The sequence below is a fragment of the Podarcis vaucheri genome, assembly GCF_965113315.1.
Source record: "Podarcis vaucheri genome assembly, chromosome: 3".
Classification (NCBI taxonomy): Eukaryota; Metazoa; Chordata; class Lepidosauria; order Squamata; family Lacertidae; genus Podarcis; species Podarcis vaucheri.
The window spans coordinates 65,787,774-65,809,096 of NC_138761.1; the positions used below are offsets into that span (position 1 = coordinate 65,787,774).

General features: G+C 43.0%; 1 protein-coding gene across 1 annotated transcript in view; it reads left to right on the plus strand.

Annotated features, from left to right (window-relative positions):
• The window catches only part of LOC309528707 (uncharacterized protein), a gene marked incomplete at its 5' end in the record, with an annotated part of 120,563 nt that overhangs the window by 48,485 nt on the left and 50,755 nt on the right, over window positions 1–21,323 (plus strand). Inside the window, 4 exons of the mRNA XM_082216304.1 lie at window positions 1,028–1,102; window positions 5,099–5,220; window positions 10,584–10,796; window positions 12,958–13,079. Of these exons, the coding sequence (XP_082072430.1) occupies window positions 1,028–1,102; window positions 5,099–5,220; window positions 10,584–10,796; window positions 12,958–13,079 (532 nt within the window). The remainder of the gene's footprint in view (window positions 1–1,027; window positions 1,103–5,098; window positions 5,221–10,583; window positions 10,797–12,957; window positions 13,080–21,323) is intronic.

A 21,323-nucleotide genomic window follows, 5' to 3' on the forward strand; every position in this document is an offset into this window, starting at 1 on the left:
ACAGATTTTCTGAAGGGTGGCTCTTTAAGCAGCACTCTAGCTGAGGTATCCCCACACATCACTTTGCTAGGTGAGATGTGATAAATCATAGGATTTACCATGTTGCTTTCTATTACTTTCCCTCTAAAATCACCATTTCATATCCCTTATTAAGGCTGCTTTCTATACTCTGTTCTTAGGAAAGTCAAACTTTAAATATATAGCTACTTCTAGGGAGAGACGCGGTACTTACTAATCCAGTTTGTACTGCTGTGGTATACAGATTGTGCAATAAAAGTTATTCAAGCACTAATCCAGTTACACATTCTTAGCATGCATGCACATATTTTTTTCCCCAGGGGATTATGCATGCATAATAACTTACCATGTTAAAAACTTTCAGACATAGGATTGAATTATGGGAGCATTCCCATGACGCAGTATGGGAAACAGCCCTAAGTGTGTTGATTTTCAGTGGCACCACATCAACATAACAAAACTTATTACCATATTCTTACTGCCAAAATTAACTAAGCACAGAATTGCATTGTTATTGTAGCTGGAACCACTGTTCTTTCCCACCCTGTTCCTTTTGACTCCCATCTATCCTTTGAGTTCAGCCATTCAGGGTTCCACTTGAAGGACTCCTACTGCTGCCTCATCTGCGGACTGCCCTGGCTTGGATGAGCCATTACACTAAAGAGCTGAGAAGTGCCATACTGGCACCCTGCTTTGCTGCAGCAATATTTATTGTTTAGATAGTACTTGAAATTTGAAAATGCAGTACCTCCGTTTGGAAAGGAAGGTAGCATCATTCCCATTGTATAAATGAGGAGCTGAGACTGAAACTGGCTTAGGTCACTTCCAGATGACCCATTTATTGAGCATACATCCTGATTTGTTTATACAAAGTTTGTGGGGACGTTAGATGATAATGGATATTTATTTAGTATTCCTTCTGATTTGTTTGCAGAGACATCACATGATGTTTCATCAATAATTTTTTTACTTGCTGTGACTTGCTTGCTTGTTTGTTTTTTGCATACAGGAGAATTAAAAAATGGCACCCTTTACCTGCAGCATGGAGACTTGCAGTCCATTCAACGGCTTCATTCTATTGCAGGTATGTAAAGGTAAAGGACCCCGGACGGGTAAGTCCAGTCAAAAGCGACTATGGGGTTGCAGCCTTCATCTTGCTTTCAGGCCAAGGGAGCCGGCGTTTGTCCATAGAAAGCTTTCTGGGTCATGTGGCCAGCATGACTAAACCACTTCTGGTTCAAGGAAACCAGAGTGCACAGAAACCCCATTTACCTTCCCACCACAACGGTACCTATTTATCTACTTGCACTGGTGTGCTTTCGAACTGCTAGGTAGGCAGGACCTGGGACAGAGCAACATGAGCTCACCCTGTTGTGCAGATTCGAACCACAGACCTTCTGATTGGCAAGCCCAAGATACTCTGTGGTTTAGACCACAGCGCCACCCATGTCCCTTACTCGCCGGTATGTAGCTAACATAAGACCATGACCTAGGGCTCTTGCAGAGGCCTCTGGAGATATGTTCTCACACCATACGTTCCACAGAACTTTACTAGGAGCGGTGTTTGAGTCTAATACAACTGTCCTGGTGGCCCCCCATGGTGGCTCTGCTGCCCTTTGTTGGACTAGCTGCAAACTCAAAGGAAAAATACAGGCAAATGCATTTCCTCCTTTGAAAATAAGGGAGCACAGTTTTTAAAAATGATTATTCATATTTTATGAATCACTCTCCTGCCACAGTTGGAGAAGATCTGCCTCTGGATATCAGTTGCTGGGGTTCACAGGTAGGAAGTGTGCTGCATCCCAGATGTCCTGTTTCTGCATCTCCCCATTAGCATCAGGATGGCCACTGTGAGAAATGGATGCTGGACTAAATGAACCTTTCTCTCATTAACTCTCTAAGGTTCTTTGATATATTTCTTGAAAAGTAAGAGAATTAAAACACATTTAGGGCAGAACTAAAAACGTGTTTTGGTCATATACCTGCCCCAGACTGTTACCTTGAGGATAGGGGCGTTGTTGCAAAGAGGACGACAGATAGGTATTGATCAGGGTTCTATTTCTCCCCACACACACACACACACACTTTTTTTTTAATGATTCCTAAGCACTTTTGTATACTGCTTTCATAAGGTGAAACATTTACAGCAATTGAGTGGGGGGGAAAGGTTAGTGTTTCCTCTTTTTTGAACAGGTCTGGTGTCAAGCAAACAGTTCTGCTTTACAATGCATCTTTGTTGCCACTGCAGCGGGGACAGAAAGACAACTTTGGACTCACTTAAAATAATCTGCAAAGAATCATGAAATAATATGCTTTTTTAATTGTTTGAGTGAAAAAGTCAAAAGGTGAAATGGCAGCAGTTTCAGCCTCTGAGTGATAGGTTGTAAAATGCCTGCCCAAGTAATCCACAGAGATCTCTGACTGAGAAAGCATTTTGTGGTCAAAATGTAATAACAATAAGAGCTCAGGGACAAGCTGCTTCCATCATTGTTTGAAAGATATTTTGTTTTGTTTCCCCTTGGTATTAAATGCACAACTATTAGCTTTGCCAAATCAACAGTTCAAGACCCAGGGACTCTTTGGAGCTTTAGCATCTGAAAAAGGGGAAATCTTCAACGCCCCAAAACTTCATTTTAGAAGGAATAAATCTGCAACATGAAGGAGTTCCCTAACAGCAAGTCAGTAGGTCCTCAATAAAAACCCATAAAGGCTTTGTACACTTTAGAAAGTTTGGAAAATCCTATTCTAAATGATGCTTCTATGTTATTTTCCAAAACAGTGCCTGGATGACAAGACTGGAAAGTTTCTGGAACTGTACTGGGAAGATGACTAAGTAAATCAAAGCATCAGTAGCACTCCCCTTACCTTACTTTGGGTCATGACAAAAAGAGTTTCCAGATAGCCCTTATTTTAAGGTAGACTCCTTATTTTAAAGGGATCTTATTTCAGATCATCAAGTTCCATGCAGGACATCAAGGAAAATGAATCTTGTTCATCATATTCATTTTAGATCTATGTATTGAGGGGCCACTAATAAGGAGGAAACCCAGGAATCTTGGAAACCGCTAAGGAGGAAACCATATATTTCTAACAATATATGTTTGCCTTCAAATAAAAATGGACAGATACTGCCTTTCTTTGAGGCTACAGGTGCTCCATCACTACTATGCCAAATAATTCTACACAGAATCAGTCACTGTACATGAAATTTGTTTGTGTGTAAGCTGTTAACCATGCATTTTCTTCATGCTAACACAAACTTTCATTTTTGACATTGGCTAGAAGAAAAATTGCCCCCAAAACATGACAGACCACCTTTCTCTGGCAGCTGCCCTTGTGAAACCATTTAAAACATCTGCTCCATGCCTTTGTGTGATGCACAGAATCCGGTATACAGCATGGCTCTCAAAAATATTTTCTGCTTTCATTATACAAAAAAGTATCTTGCCTGTATCTTGACTGTGTGCAGAAGAACTTGAAAAATGAGGGTTTTTTTTAATGTCAGATGAACGCACTAAAGGCAAGTGGGGCTGTGCCAGGATTTCCAAGGCTCACTCAGTAGCTGGCAACCCAGTGCCCTTCATAATACCAATCTCCTGTGACTACCCTTTCCTGGCCTTGGAACGGTTTGGGTGCCAGACTTCACAACTTTAAAGCGTACTTGGCTCCAGTTCAGTTAACATGTAAGATTAATTAGGAACTAACCATTTCATTGAAGTGCATCCAGCCTTTCCCCCCTTTCTTTTCAAATTCATGGTTTGCCTCTCCTCATTATGGTGGATCAAGGTGTGCCTGCGTTTCGAGACATTTCCGTAAGGGTGTGATTATGAGAGAGACCTTTTTGTGGTCCTCGGTCTGAGAACGCTCCAAGAGCTGCCAGTTTCAGTCCATTGCAGCTGCAATGTTCTGAGGAAACCAGGATGAATATGGCTGATAAGTCAGGCATGCTTCATCTTTTCCCAACAACATTCTTGTATGGATTACAGAGTAATCTGACATGCAGGCTTTGCCAATTAAAACAGCCATGGAAATGACTGGAAGTGTTTTCCTTGGCTGCATCTGGCCATCCTCTTTACCGATCGAAAGGAACAAGGGTTAATTTGATTTAATGTGTGTGAAAAGTAATATTCCTCATACGAGGATACCTCTCTCATTTTTAGCGTTCCCGATCAATCTGTTCCACTAATCCTGTCCCAAAATCAATGAATAAAACCAACTGATTTAAACCAGAAAGAGCTGAACAGCTCTCTTTTGTTGGAAGTGAGTAATGGCAATTTAATAGGAGACAAGCCATTCAGAAAGACTGCGCTCATGAAAGAGCTAACGTTCAATTGTCCCAATCAGAGAATTTTGTTTGAGAAGAAGAAGAAGAAGAGTTTGGATTTGATATCCCGCTTTATCAGAGATGCATGTTAAAAAGCTTCCCTATTAAAAAGCGTCTCTATTCCCTCTGAAATGCTTGACCACATTTAAGATTTAACTTTATCACTGTGGAGCAGTGATGGGTTGCATCCAAAGCAGCATGACAAGAATGTTCCATCGGCACAAGGTTTTCTGCTTGTGCCGTAGAACATTTCCCCCTCTCCTCCCCGCAGTATGCCCCCTAAATCTGTTCTAGAGGTAATTTCAACCTTCTGGAGCAGATTTGGGGAGGGTCACACAGGGAGAGAACAGAGGGGCAAGTCCCACTGCTTAACCAGAAATCCTTGTGCTTGCAGGATGGGTTAGCTGAATGCTGCCCTGTGTATTTCTGGACTACAATTCCCATCATCTCTGAACGTTGACTATGATAGGAATTGGAGTCCAGCAAAATCTGGAGGGCCACAGGTTTCCCCCCTCTGCTGTAGGAACACTGAGGGGCTGCAAGTTGCTGACTGCCATCAGGATAACATTGAGAGATCTAAAGTTACCCAGGCAGAGAAATAGTAAACCAAGTAAATAAAAAATAAGAAAGATGCTCCAAGATATAGGGAGCACATGTCTCCGGTAAAAAAACAACAACAACCCTATTCACACTCCTGTATTACATTTGGTTTTAACAAATTTTGTCAATTGTATTTCTGTTCTTCAATTCTTTCAGGAACTCATGAAATGAATAGTGATCCAAATAAAGAAACCTCATCGCTGTCAGCTGTATCTCTTCAATCAACTGGCAAATCTGAAGTTAGCAGCAAATTAGGCATGGGAAGCTTGCCCCTACAAGTGAGAACAAAAATCGGATGCATTTTAGTAGAATTGCTTAAATCCTACTTGTTAAATTTGGATGGAAATTTGCAATATCATGTACTATATACAGACTGGGGTTTTCTGTTTAAGTGAGAGTTCATTGTAAATGATCCATTCCAGTCCGGCTTCCGCGCTGGTCATGGGACCGAGACGGCTCTGGTCGCCCTAACAGATGATCTCCGCAGGCAGCTTGATCGAGGCGGGTCGGGGCTGCTGATTCTTCTAGACCTGTCAGCAGCCTTCGACATGGTCGATCACGAACTCCTGGACCACCGCCTTGCCGACGTGGGGATCCAGGGCACAGTCCTTCAATGGCTGCGCTCGTTTCTCTCTGGTCGGGGACAGAGGGTGGCGCTTGGGGGAAAATTGTCACCGCGCCACTCCTTGGTGTGTGGAGTGCCTCAGGGTGCGATTCTCTCCCCGATGCTTTTTATGCGCCCCCTCGCCCAGCTTGTCTGGAGTTTTGGGCTGGGTTGCCATCAGTATGCCGATGACACCCAACTCTATCTGTTGATGGATGGCCATCCTGACTCGGCCCCAGACACACTGACCAGATGTTTGGAAGCTGTGGCTGGATGGTTACGTGGGAGCCGGTTGAAGTTAAATCCTTCGAAGACAGAGGTCCTCTGGCTGGGACGGGGCGATATGGGATCGAGGGGGCAACTCCCATCTCTTGCGGGCTGCAATTAGTGCAAGCATTGTCCGTTAAGAGTTTGGGTGTAATCTTCGATACCTCCCTCTCTATGGAGGCGCAGATTACAGCTATAACAAAGGCGGCATTTTTTCATCTCCACCAAGCTAAGCAGTTGGCTCCTTATCTCTCTCGCCCTGACCTAGCCACTGTGATCCACGCAATTGTCACCTCCAGACTGGATTATTGTAACTCGCTCTACGTGGGGCTGTCCTTGAGACTGACCCAGGAACTCCAGCGGGTGCAGAATGCTGCGGCGAGACTCCTTATGGGGTCTTCGCTGCGAGATCATATTCATCCGGTACTATACCAGCTGCACTGGCTCCCGGTGGAGTACAGGATCAGGTTTAAGGTGCTGGTTTTAACCTTTAAAGCCCTATACGGCCTAGGACCCTCATACCTATGGGACCGCCTCTCCTGGTATGCCCCACAGAGAAACTTACGGTCTGCAAATAAAAACATCCTGAAGATCCCAGGCCACAGAGAGGTTAGGCTGGCCTCAACTAGAGCCAGGGCTTTTTCAGCCGTGACCCTGATCTGGTGGAACGCTCTGTCACAAGAGAATAGGGCCCTGCAGGACCTGACATCTTTCTGCAGGGCCTGCAAGACAGAGCTGTTCCACCAGGCCTTTGGTCAGGGCGCAGCCTGACCCCCTCCTCTGGCAATCTGCACAGAATTTTGCTTAATGGTTGCCATCAATTTGATTTTAATTTGATTTTAATTAATTTTATAATGAATGTTTTTAGAATGTTGGATTATTTTGATTGTTGTTAGCCGCCCTGAGCCCAGCTTTGGCTGGGGAGGGCAGGATATAAATAAAATTTATTATTATTATTATTATTATTATTATTATTATTATTATTATTATTAAATATAAGGGTGGCTATGCAAGGGTGGCTGTGGCTATAGGAAGTGATCAATTTTTTTTATATAAAAAACATGCATGGGAGTTGCTGGTTCTGTGTTGAATCTACAGGTGACTTTATCCACTACATCCAGCTTTTCTAATACAGCCAAAATATTCTGGGAAAAGGAGAACGAAACAGCTGTGCAAATAATGCTTGCTCAATTACTTTTAGACATTTTAGTATTTTTGTTGAAACATCTAAAAATGATTTCCTTTGTACAATTACAAGATCCATTACATCTGGTTGCAGCAAGATTACCTTTTTTATTAGAAAGCAAGCACTGAATCAAGTAAAACCAAATGGTTTAGAAAGTTATTGGTGATAGCCAATGCCAGTAATATTCAGAGTAGACTCAAAGTGAACTCAGTGAGCCTAAGTTACATAAACTCATTGATTTAAGTAGCTCTACTCTAACTATTAAGGGACGCTGTGGTGGTGCTGTGGGTTAAACCACAGAGCCTAGGACTTGCTGATCAGAAGGTCGGCAGTTCGAATCCCCGCAACAGGGTGAGCTCCCGTTGCTCGGTCCCAGCTCCTGCCAACCTAGCAGTTCGAAAGCACACCAAAGTGCAAGTAGATAAATAGGTACCGCTCTGGCAGAAGGTAAACGGTGTTTCCGTGTGCTGCTCTGGTTCACCAGAAGCGGCTTAGTCATGCTGGCCACATGACCCGGAAACTGTACGTCGGCTCCCTCGGCCAATAAAGCGAAATGAGCTCCGCAACCCCAGAGTCAGCCATGACTGGACCTAATGGTCAGGGGTCCCTTTACCTTTACCTTACTCTGACAATTAGTAACATTGGATATTATCTTATTAAGAGTTACTTACTGCAATTAAGTTCACAATCACTCACAGGTCACAGCTACAATATCTATAATAGGTAATTGGAGTGTAATTGTTTTACTTATTTATTACTTTCCTTAATTTCATAGCTCACCATACAATCCAGTAGAATTATCAGCATTTTACGGAATATTTTGCCTTCACAGCTAGATTAGGCTGGGCATCCTATGTGCATCAGATGTTAGCTTGCACAGCTCATCATACATTTTTCATACAGCTGTATTTCTGTACTGTGCATATTTTTTGTTACCAGCTGAATTTCTGATTCTCACCTGTCATCAGGACTTTTGTGATGCTCTTTGCTCCAAAGCCATAGGTTTCTCTTTCATTCAGACCAAGAGAGATCAATTGTGTGTGCCTCCTATAATTTCTGTAGCATGTTCTTTTCCCCTAATTAAGAAATGTTCTTCAATATTCCAAAACTGGGGTAGCTATTTTTAAAAAGTAATCTGACTACCAGAATATCTTAACTGCACCATTGACAATTAGGGGATAGAGGGGGGAATCTCCAAACTTGAAATGCTCACACGAGAGACAGGTCAGATTTCATGTTTATGGGATTTTCATCCACCTTAAACCATGTCTAGGGTTTTATAAACTACAGGGCATGGAAACTCTTTTCATGGTGATGATTCATGGGGCTACATGATGTTTCTCTAAGCCAGTGATCAGCAAAGTTTGCTTTCACAGGATGTGCTATCTTCAATGAAACTGGAATAGGGGAGATTCACTGTGTGGGTGTGGTCCTGTCTACCTTATAAAGTGCTGTGTCTTCATGAAACAGCCATCTGTGTTTAGTTACACAGTTTATTTGAAGACAGCTATTTCTGTCCCATTTCAAGGAAGATTCCATGGCTGGAGTCCTCTGAGTCCATATGGCAACCCCCAAAATAGTTCTTTCCTTAAAACTTACACACACACACACACACACGTGCAAAAGAATAAAGTAAACAAATGCCAAACTGTAAAAAAAAAGAGAGAGAACTTGTTCATTTCTGTGCTATGTGTGCATCTGTATAGAAAAGGCAGAAGGAGCAGAAATGGGCGGGAAAGAGACAAAGGTTGCCTTTGTCTGATAAATGCATTTTCCAACCATTTCCCCCAAATGTGTAATAAATCCACAAGGCTTGCAAACCATTTCCCTTCAGGCAAACAAACACCAGACCTGAAATGCTCTAGATGTTTGATTAAAATAATAATAACATTGCAGTCCCTTTGAATTGTTTGAACCATCCTCCCATGCTGCCTTGAGGAAGCTGCCGTCAGTTAACACTGACTAGCAATGGCTCTACAGAGTCTCCAGCAGGAATCTTGGCTTCCTTGGAGATGCCAGGTATTGAACCTGGAACCCTCTGCATGCAAAGCATGTGTGATCTGATGGGGCTACACCCAATCTCCTTGGTAAGCAACATAAACAGAGCCAGTTGCTTAGTTCCTCCCCAATCAAAATTTCTGCCCTTCCTGACCTTGCCGTGATATGCTAGGAAGGTGTCAAGTAATTGGTTTCTATATTTCTATATTCAGATGCTTACCAGAAACCTAAGAGAAGGTGTCTGGAAGTATGGACTGTATAAGTGTGTGTGTGTAACAGCATGTTACTATATATATCCCTTTAATTACCTTTGTCTCTCTTCCCTCCTTCTCCCTTCATGTAGTATAGAAGACAGGCAGTCTGGTATATGTCCATGCGCTTACAATACTTTGCAAAGCACTGATAGTACTGGGGAAATAATAATTGTGTCGTTGAAATAGCCCTCCTAAATCTTTGTGTTATGAGTTGACATTGGTATGTTGCAATTTTTTCATACACTGGTGATTTTAGATGCAGAAGTGGCCTGAATTAATTGTAGCATGACTTTAATATGGGGAAAGGAACTGAATTTGATTGATTTACTTTTACTATAGGTGCTGTCTTGTGTCCAACATTGAGGGGGCCCAGCACGTGTTGTGCGTGTGTGACGTCATGTGCACTTAATGTGTTGCTTGTGTGTGATGTCATGCGCCCAGTGTGCGACATCATGTGCACACACCATGTGCACTATGTGACATTCTTGGAAGGAAACCAAGCGCAGAGTGGGTTCAGTGGCCTTCAGCTCCTCCTCTCACACGCTTGGCTCCGCGCTCGGCCTCCTCCATCCCTTCCATCTTGAGGGTGGGCAGCCCCCCCTGCCAACAAATATTGAGGGGGCCAAAGATACCTCGAAGGGCATTCTCAAGATATGTATTGTGGATTGGATACAGTGGTAAATTAAGAGCAATCCTGAATTAAACTTGCTAATAATAACCATCAGGACTTTCACTCTGCCTTGTTAAATAGAACTGCTCTTCCATGACGACCTGGAAACTCTGGGACTAAGAAAAGACACTGTTGGCCACAACTTGCAATCCAATCATGCACAATTGATACAGGAGGGGTGTGTGGGGACAGATTTGCATTATAATGTTAATGGTTTAATGTGTGACTCACCAAGCTGAATGTAGCCTGCCAGCTGAATATTGTGGTGCTTCACACACACACATATCCCTTGTCCTAATCAAAGAGCAGAAGCAGGAAGTTCTTCAAGCCCCTGACTCCCTGGTAGAACACAGAACCGTGGATAGGTGACTTTCAGCCTAGTGGATCACAATATATGCAGGCCTAGTGTAGCACTCACTTGAACATCTTTGCGCTCTCGCTTTCTCTTGCACTCTCTCTCTCTCTCACACACACACACACACACACACACTATACATCTAGGGTTGCCATTTGAACAAGTGGAAATGGAACATACAAGTCCTATGAATAACTTATCCAAGCAATGGGTAAAAATGGAATGAACAATGGAAACAATATTATGAACATCCACTTTTTGCTGGCATAAATTCATTTCAATACTTTTGTGTTTGCTTTTTGCACAGCAAAAAGAAAGTATTTCCGATACTAAGAAGAACAAGTATTTGGTATTTTCCACTGACCCAATGGAATATAATATGTCACATCAAAGAGAACCAGATTCCCTGGTACATCAGTATACTTCTGCTGAAAGAACGAAATCACATCCTGTTCAGCCAATCACATTCATACCATCGGATGCATTCGAGGAATGTAACGACAAGCAGAAACAAAAAGTAGTAAGTATATAAAAACCAAATTCACACCTGAAAACAAGGATTTTGCTTTAAAAAGAAAGGACATCTTGAATACATGTGCTTTAAGCTGCCCAGAGTGGCTGGGGAAGCCCAGCCAGATGGGTGGGTTATAAATAATAAAATTGTTGTTGTTGTTGTTGTTGTTGTTGTTGTTGTTATACATGTAGGTAGATAAATACTGTACATGGATAGTTGAGATTACCACCTTTGAAATAAAAACATCAGCTATCAGCCTTAAGGGAAATATTCCCAAATCCACACTATTGGGTTTGTCATTGTGAAACCTTACTGACAGTACAATCCTATACATAGAATCATAGAGTTAGAAGGTACCCTGAGTATTATCCAGTCCACACACCCTCTGCAATGCAGGAATGTGCAGCTGTCCCATAGGGGGTTCAACCTGCAACCTGGGTGTTATCAGCACCATGCTCTAACCAACTGAGCTAAGCTGTGTAATGCCTGTTTAGAAGTGTGCCCCAATGAATTCATTGGAGTTTACTCACAGTATAGGACTGCAGCCCTGAGAACAGTGTTATGTGTGAATAATGGGTGGTGCCCAATATTAGTTCCATTGGATGGTATGCAATGCTAGTCCTACACAAAATAGACCTGTTGGTAGTGAATCAACATGACTTAGATTCATTGATTTCAGTGAGGGTACTCTGACTAGGAATTAGTTGACTTCCACCTGTTGAAATTAATGGGTCTACTCTGAGTATGACTAATGCAGGACACCACCCAATGGAATTACAAGCCTGGCATGCTTCTGAGGGACCACCCTTTCCAACCTCCACTGTCTGAAGAAAGGACGATCCTCCATGGCCAAACATTCCTAGGGACTGAAAACTAACATTCCAGAGAACTTACCACAAATTAAGTTTATTTTTGCCTTTCAAACTTCTGCATTTGGGTTGAAGAAAAGATTTTGCAACATCAGGAAGAAGAAATTAAGCCACATGCGCTGATGTTAGTAATGAAGACAGCAGGGAGTTCCGATAGATACATTTGATGTCAAAAGAAAATTACTCTTTGGTGAGACAGAAATTATCTCACTTGAATAATATTTTTCCTGAAGCTCTTTTCTCAAAACCGATGGCAGTCCTTCCAAAAAAGAGAAAGAACAAGAGAGGTTCTTGGCATCCAAAAGATCTTCCCAGATTTCTGAGTTTCCTTTTAATGCAATAAACTGTGTCCTAACGAAACACTTTCTGGAGAGCCGGTTTATGTTGTTGTTAATCCAATAAAGGGAGAAAGGACAGGGTTAAGTTTTGTATATGGAGCCAGCACATTGAAAAGGGGCAGAGCTCAGTATATTAGCAATGTCATCATATTTCAGTCAGTAATCATGATGAATTAAAGCAGGCAATCATGAGCAGGGCAAGGCAAAACAAATACAGAAATATACTTATTGGCTCTCAAAATTCAAAAAAGCTGTTGGGCACCCACTTCAAGAGATGATTGGATAGATGTTAGTGATATAGTGTAGTAGTAGATGTGAGCCTATTCTCCGAATGTGCTTACTTCCATATAATCTTGCTCAATCAACAAATATAATACGAAGTGGTCAACTGTGCTGTTCACTTGTGTCTTGGAAAGTGGGTTTCAATTGTTTCAAATACTTGACTGGAATAAGCAGAAGTACCCAAGACATCCTGTGATAAATAAGGGCATTGTGCTTTATGAACAGACTGTTTCCCTCATAAGCTGCTTAAAATCTTTTCTAATGTTTCAGTTCTGTTTTTTAAAAAGCCATTAAAATTACAACATGGGTAGTACAGAGGATGGTGACAATATGAGGCCAGGGACTGTTTGAAAGACTAGCAAGTAGCTGCCCTGAATTGTAATCCTCAACAGGACTAGTGATCTGGTTTGTATCCTTATTTAAATATCACCATCTCCTGCAGGCTTCTTCGTGTTCAGCCTTTTTTAAAAAACTGGCTTACTTTGACAAATTTATAAGCACTGAGGTCTGTCTAGAATCAGTTCCAAGGTCTTCTTGCTCTCATTCTCTTTCCTGCTCCCCAAACTGCATTCTATAATTTTTGCTGCTGAAGCAAAAGCCTTGTGAAAAAGGAAACTCTGAAGCAAAACATTACCAAATATGTCTGCTCTCCTGCCCATGTCTTTTTTATTTCCACAGGAAAAGCCTCCAGACGCTGGTGACGACAGGCTAACCAATGAACAAGCAGCAGAGGCTCTCGTCACTGGGAAACAGGAGGGCGAGCGCCTGCCAAGAGCTGGTCTCACGAAGAGGAAGCCCTTGTAGGTACCACAGTCAGCTAGAGTAAAAGGGACACTGTCAGCTGAAACGTCAGCATAGTCAAAGCGTATCTGTTTGAAATTGTGGCCTACCTTCGGGAATGTCTCTTATTTTCCTAGCCAACTTCTCCCACTCTTAAAAAAAAAAAGTTCTCTTTTTCTTTTCAAGCTGTACTTCGCAGTCAGACACATGCGCCATGTGTTCTTGTTTCTTCTCTACTTTGCATACAGACGGTCCAAAGTTCAATTCTCAGCATCTCCCAGTAGGGCTGGGTGAACCTTCTGTCTAAACCCATGGGTAGCCTCTGTCAGAAGATGGTCCAGTGGTCTGACTTGGTATAAGGCAGCTTTCTGTGTTCCTGTGTTCACTTCTTCATTTAATTTAAATCCACTACTTCTAGCCTTACTCCACTGGGCAACAGAAAACAAGTCTTTGTCCTCTTGTGACAGCCTTTTAGGTACTCATCCTCCTCTCCTCTGGTGTTCTTCTGTTCTCCAGGCTTAAATATGCCCAGTTCCTTTACCCTACCTTGTAGGAGGGCAGTTATTTATTTATTTTTACCCCAAAACCATATTTGTTCACCTATGAACAATTTGTTTACATCTTTCTTAGCATGGAAAAATATTGTTGGTTTTATTTTAGAATGCTACATGAGCGAATGTGTCTGCCATTTATTTTCGAATTGCTTGCTTATGCAGTTATGTAACTGGATGCTAAAAGCAAATAATTTAGTTTGAGATCTTGGACCCCATCAGTCTTAAAGGTAATGGGAAGAAGAAGAGATAGGACAAAATGTGGAACTCAAATTCTCTGAGCCCAGGTAGCTCCTACCTGTCTACCAGATCCTTTAAATTGTGATATGCAGAGCCCTGCTGCAGTCTGGAAGGGGGGAGGTGGATTCGATGCTTGTTGATAAGTGCATCTCCTCCATGTACTATTTCCTTCCTCATGCAAGTCAGCCATGCAACTGCAGGAGAGGACACTGGTGTCAGAGCAGGAGTTCCCCAGGCCCACCTCGTCCAAGCTCCTTTCTTACTCCCCAAATATACTGTAAATTGCAAATTTAAAGGACAGTGGGATAAGTTGAGTGCACATCCATATATGCAGTCAAGTGGAGATACAGCCTGTTGGTGATGCATTGCTTTTAGTAGAAGCCGCACAGTTTTGTATCCAAGTGCTCATTCCGCAGAAATCAGTGCCATATAATTATAAAATATCTGCTCTCAAATGGACATTTGGAAGCCCATCTAAATGCAGATGTTGTCAGCATCAGTTCAGTTCTGTTAAGACAGCATCTGTTTTCGGATGCACATTTTGATGTGCGTCTGATTTAATCTGGCACAAACCAGGAACATTTTTTCATGGGTCTAAGCTTGTTACATATTTATTCAAGGAAAAAGTCTCTGCTACAAAGAATTTACACTGTTGTTCCAGCTTGCCCTGCATGGCTTTAGGTCTTGGGATGAAGCTGTGATCTGAAAATTACTTTTCCATATATTTATGAGTGTTTTTGAGTGCATATATGATGCTATTAGAATAACAAAATCTGCATGTCCACTTTGAGTTTATTTTGGTCTCTGCATGGTGCTCCACACCACTCAAAAAGTAAACATGACAGACACAACATCTAACATCTGTATTTAGTAACGCCTCTGTTCACAGCATCAGCAAAACGCAGCCTGGGGCTGCTTTTTATGTGGAGGCACTTTCCCCTAAAAATAGATATGTTCTCCCTCCCCTTTGAATGTGTCCATTTCTGCACAGTGGGGACATCACACAAAGGGGGGAAACGGCACCAAATTGCACATGCCAATCTGCTCTGAGAGTTAACTCTCCACAAGTTAATTCTTCCAGTCCTGTGCTCCCAGAAAAGGAAGAGCCTGTGTAAAGTTCCTTGTATGTTTCTTTGGGAAAGTGATTCCTTAGTTTCTTTGAGCTGCTCTTTGTTGGAACTTTTAGGGTCCATCACTATTTTGAGGTAGGATTGAATCACTTACTGGCAAATTTGGGTTATGCCATTAAAGTGGATTTGGTGCTCTAGCTCAGCAAACCTGTTCCCCCATCCCCAAAAGAGAGTGGGAGTTTTTCTGATAAAGGAGGTGGCAGGAAAGTATATTGAAAAGTATGGGTTAGGTGTAGGATTGCTTGAAGTGATATCACGCCAACAAACAAATCAGAATGAATGTTTAATCAACAGATGATCAGGAAGTGAACTAAATTTCCCTTCCTAATTATTATGCTGGACATTGACTAGGGTGGGTGAATACTCTCCATTTCCCCTTTGCTTTGTCTGGCACAAACATAGATGTGAGCATGTGTGTTTGGTTTTAATGGTTCGGTTTCTTTGTTTCCATGAGTTCACAGGCCAAAGAGACAGTAGGGAAGAGAACAAGGCCCCTCCCTTCTCATGCAAGCTATTTCAAACTATTAGGTGCTTGCCTCCAGTAAAGTAACTGTTATCTTAAAGCATCTTCCTATCACATCCAAACCAAGTGGCCTGTGATAAACATGAATGCCACCACAGTTACTTGGACATGTGGGCGTGTACTGGAGAAAGTGCACCCCACTTTATGTGAGCATAGAGGATTTTCAGACCTTACTCTTAGCCCAGGCCTCCTCAAACTCGGCTCTCCAATGTTTTTGGCCTACAACTCCCATGATCCCTAGCTAGCAGGACCAGTAGTCAGGGATGATGGGAATTGCAGTCTCAAAACCTCTGGAGGGCCGAGTTTGAGGAAGCTTGTCTTACCCAGATAGATGGGTCTCATCAACTTGGGAAGGTAGCCCATCTAGGAGGAGGAAAACTCTGATCCTAAAAATCCACTGTCATGAGGCATATTTTTTGGGAGAAGAAAGAGTTAAGGAGTAAATCCTACAAAAATATGGAGTGGAGTCCCCAAGGTGACTTGGATGCCTCCTTCCGGCAACTGCTGCAGCCAAGCTGGTGCCAGATATATTGCTCTGCTTTTCTTTGGACCACATCAGCAAGGACAAGGGGGGGGTGTCTTGTCAAGTGGGCTGACCAGGATCTCCATTCACACTGCCCAGGCTTGTGACCCAGGGAGGTCACTTCAGTGTTGCTAATGCAGTGGTTTAACTTCACCCCTGGAGGAGCACTCCATTGTCTCTCGAGACCAGACAGATGCCAACAACAACTCTTAGCCAATACAAAGATCGCTGTTTATAAGTTCCAGCTATGCCTGTCATTTCCTATTAATTGTAGTCCTATGTGGAATCCTATTTCCTGTCTGCATCCTTTTTTGTTTCTGAGTAGAAAGTTGCGGAGAGAAATAAATTATTGGGGTGGGGGACTGGCTGAGTTCACAGTGTTCCTTCAGGGCCTTGCCTTGCTTAGATGCTTTACTCTGGCACTTGTCCAAGTATGGCTTAGATAAAAATAGCCAGGGCTAAATATTTACCTCTCTTCTAGTAGATGAAACTCAGTATCAACCTTCTCACTGTGCAAATCCCGGGATTTACCAGTGTTTGTCAGCTGGAATTCTTTCAGAGGTCCAATCTGATGAAAGCCCAAGTAAATGATTACTTCAACGCAGACTTTCACAAGATGTTAAAAGGGATTAGGGCAGGACTGAGCACAGGGATGCCATTTTTGGCAGCAGTCATGTGTCTCCATAACATCTAGTTATGACCAAAATCTGTTAGAATCACAGATTCCAAACTGTGTTGCTGGGAAACATATCAGGGTTTCCCCAATAAGAAGTTCAGTGGTGGACAAAATTTCCTGCATGTATGGTTGGCGAGAAATTCAGTTCAACCCACATTTAAAAGCAAATCTACCTGATCCACACCTTCCAAAACAATGCACAAACCAAATCACAGCTAGCCTTTGAAGTTCATACTTCTTTGAATTTTGTGACAGTTTTCTGTTCATCTGTCTGTCCCTCCTTCCTTTCCTCTTTAATTTGGAAATGCTGATATAAATAAAGCTCAGTTTGCCTTTCCATTTACATCTCTGCCATGGTTATGTAACTGGCACACCTTGTTGCCATAACAGCTGCTGCTTTCAGTCTAACCCTTAACAAACAGTTCTACCCATCAGGCTGGGGAAACTCTTATATTGGCATTTCTGAATTTAGAGAGCCAGTTATGTTGCTGCTGTCTTCTGGTTATGCACCTCCCCATTCCACTGCTCCATATGCACACCTTTTACATTCCCACATGGTCTCTCCTCTACATTTGGGCTTCTGTGCCTGGTTCAGGAAAGCCGCAGTGAATTTCTGCTCCTTGAACTTTGTTTTCTTGGATTTCTCTCCACATCCATTTCCCACTCCAGACTCATAATATTTTTCAGACTCTGAACAATGGATTAGCTGTTCTCTCCAAGTAGGTTTCCAGAAACAGGCTTTAGAGTTTTGCCATCTGTTTATCTTTCTTAGTATTCCAGTGAGTAGCTCCTTTATAAACTTTGCATGCAAATAACACCAAAACACTGAAAGGAGTTGTTTGTTTTTACTTCTGAGGTAGCTACCATTGCACGTGAGTATCCGTGTGGGCAGCAGATCACAGAAGCGGTGACAAAGGTGACAAACATTACTTTGGGTCAGCAATGAGACGTGCTTTATTTATGAGATACAAGGAACACGGCCTGGAGGGGGGGGGAGGAACACTAGCCAGTCACAATTTTAAGATATGGGATGACAGTTTCAATTGGATCATAGGGCCAAGAAAGGGCAGGGGGAACATCCAGATGCCCCTTTTCTCATGCATTCATGATGATTGGTGCTCATGATGGTATCAGAGAGGTTATATGCGACCTGATGGAGGACAGGTTTCTGCACAGCACTACTTGTTCCACAAAAGGGACGCGGGTGGCGCTGTGGGTTAAACCACAGAGCCTAGGGTTTGCTGATCAGGAGGTTGGTGGTTCGAATCCCTGTGACGGGGTGAGCTCCCATTCCTCGGTCCCAGCTCCTGCCAACCTAGCAGTTCGAAAGCACATCAAAGTAGATAAATAGGTACCTCTCCTGCGGGAAGGTAAATGGCATTTCCGTGTGCTGCTCTGGTTTGCCAGAAGCGGCTTAGTCATGCTGGCCACATGACCCAGAAGCTGTACGCCGGCTCCCTCGGCCAATAAAGCGAGATGAGCGCCGCAACCCCAGAGTCGGTCACGACTGGACCTAATGGTCAGGGGTCCCTTTACCTTTACTTTACTTATTCCACAGAGATCCTGAGGGATTTCCACCATATAAATCACACTGTCCTTCATTACAAGGACTGGCTAACAACATCCTATCTTCTTCCCCAGTTTTTACAAATTTATACCTACTGAAGTTCCTGACCATCTTTGGCAAATGAACCCCCCCATGTGAATTATTGTGAGGTGATCTCAAGGATATGAAGATTTCCTACAGTTTTCTGGCAAACAAATAAAAGCAAGGGATTCAACATTCAGCTGAGAACGATATCAACTGCTCAAAAGCATTGACAGTGGGACTGTTCACATGCCATTTAGCTTGGGAGGTCTTCAATTTGTAGGTCTGCTTACCCATTATCACTGACTTGTGGCAAGACATTTCCTCACTCTCTGGCTTCTGTAGGGCTGCTGACATTATTGCTTCCAAACGCCCCCCCCCAAACAATGACGTGATTATTTTTGTTTTTATTTTTAGCACATCTTTTGCACAGATGGGAGATGTGGTAGTCTTGTATCATTAGTTACACCCATAAAGATCAGAGTTCCTGTCCTTTGCTATATTTTGTTTCCTTCACAAGATTCATGAGGGTTTGAAATATTTGTAAACATGTTTCTCAGATTGCGTTACCGGCATTCAGAAAGCAAGCTGGATCCACAGTAAAATGTTCTTCATCTGTTTTCCTTTTTTGCAGCAGCAGCTTCAGAACTGTTAGTCTGGTAATTCTGAGCATTCCCCACTCCTAGTGAATAGTTCTTTTTCTCAGGGCTGGATAAGATGGGGAGGCAGGCCTCAGGATCATGACATCCCCCTGGGCCAGTGACCTTTGATCTTCTCCCTCTAAAGGGCCATGCCCACTGATAAGAACATAAGAGGAGCCAAGCAGGATCAGGCCAGTGGCCCATCTAGTCCAGTATCCTGTTCTCACAGTGGCCAACCGGATGCCTGTGGAAAACCCGCAAGTGCAAGAACAGTCTCCCTTCCAGCTACATAATGATGGGTGCTACCTAAACAAATACATATTTATATTTTAAGGTTTGGACTCAACAGAGTCACTGAGTGAGTGGGATGTCAGGGACTAGCTGGGCACTCAGGGGTGGTGGTCAGATACTGATACGTGGGCACCAGGTGAAGTGGGGTTTGAGATAACTTGCAGGAAGGGTTCCATGGTCTGGTGGAATCTGTAGCAGCCAGGAGACAAGAGTTAAAGGCAGGAGAAGCTGCAGGATTGGAGAGTGAAGGACACTTGATGCAGGAGGAGGGAGAGATAAGTAAGGCTGGTGTAGACCCAAGGGCTTCCTCACCTCCTCCTCCTGCCCCTACTTCTCCTGCTCCACTGTCTCCAAGGTCCAGGTGAGAATTGTAAAGGGGTGAGCAGAAGCAGGTTACACACCGATGTAATCTTTACCTGCTTGCACGCAGCTCAGGTGGGGACGATAGATAAGCTGAAGTTGGGACAGGGCCTCTCTTTTGCTGCAACTGCCCATCGAGTGCACACCTAGGAGTAGTTGAGAATCATAGGACTGATAGACGTGCTTTTTCCCAACTTATAAGCGTACTTTAGACAACAACAAGTTAATTCCTCATTTTGTACATTCCTTGACTGACAGCGCCGGGACACGGAATGACTTCTGCTTGCGCAACAGACCTTCCCCTCCTCTCCTCCCTCTGTGTGCACCCCACATCCCCTCAAATCTTCTCCATAGGGGTGCAGGAAACTAAGAGCAGATGGGGGAGTTGCGGAGGTGTGTGCAATACACAGAGGTGGAAATTAAGTTACGTGGAAGGCATTCTGCTTGTGCAATAACTAGTTGGATTCAAGCCTGTGACACGGTTTTTCAAGTGGCAGTTTCTACCACAAAATAACTGCAGGTAACAGGGGACGTCATGCCTCGGAGGCCTCTGTTGCCGCACAGTCTGTTACGAACACACAGAGGAATTGTGCAGCTTGGGATCAGGAAACATTTTGTTCTCTGATTTTGCTTTCTCACTTTCTTCAGGCCGCATTCCCAGCCAGAAGAAAGTGAATTTCTGCCAGAACATAATGGATTTTAATCATCCTCATATTCAAACATAGGATACGCTAAAAAGAAAAAAAGGGGGGAATCCACCAAGCCTTCTACTTAGTTGCGGTTTGATTATTTGCTATGATGAACAATAAACCAGAAGAGCGACATTTCTTTTATAATACTGTAAACTTAAATGACATTTTGGTTAAATAATCTGACAATGAGGGAAATGATCCGGCTGCAGCTCCTTTCTATAAACTCCAAAGAGCAAACAATGATCTCATCGATACTGCAGTTGCTTGCCAATGGTAGTGGGAATGAGCAATTTGTAAGTGCAGGAAGCAAAACTCACCCAAGTGAAAAGTTCAATGAAGTCAACAGTACTCCACCAAAAGGAGACGTTCCCGTCTATCTAGAGTACAGTGCTTGAATATATTTCAGGAGTTTGCAGGTGTATGATGCTTTTAAACTGACCTGAGCTATTACATATGAAGGTTGAGTTGAGTTAGACCATTAGCCACCCAGTCCAGTATTGCTAGCATTGTCTGGCAGACACTTTCCATGATTTCAGGCAAGGGTCTCGTCTCTCCAAGCCCTGCCTAGAGATTGCCAAGACCTTCTGTGCATAAAATAGACGTTCTGTCACTGAGCAATGGCCCTTCCTCATCTAAGAGGGAATGGACCATATAAAAGGCTGCCTTATAATATTACAGATATTAAAAGTGGAAAGGGTTGAAGGAATGGGTAAGAAGCATCTTGAACTACAAAAGGCCACAACTGGCCCAGTCCGAATGATTGCATGTTACCTCCAGGAAGCAGAAGCAACACACCTCTGAATACCAGAACTGGGGAACAACAGTGGAAGAGGGCAATTGTATCCAGGACCTTCTTGTTGGCTCTCCATAAAGTTTATGGCATAAGCATCTAGTTGGTCATTGTGAGGAACAGGATGCTGGACTAGACGTACATTTGGTTTGATCCAGCTCTTATGACTAGCTCACTGCAGCCATGCTAATGCAGCTATCAGGGTTTGGCCCTAGAAGGTGGTCTATAAATATTATGAATGAATGAATGAATGAATGGA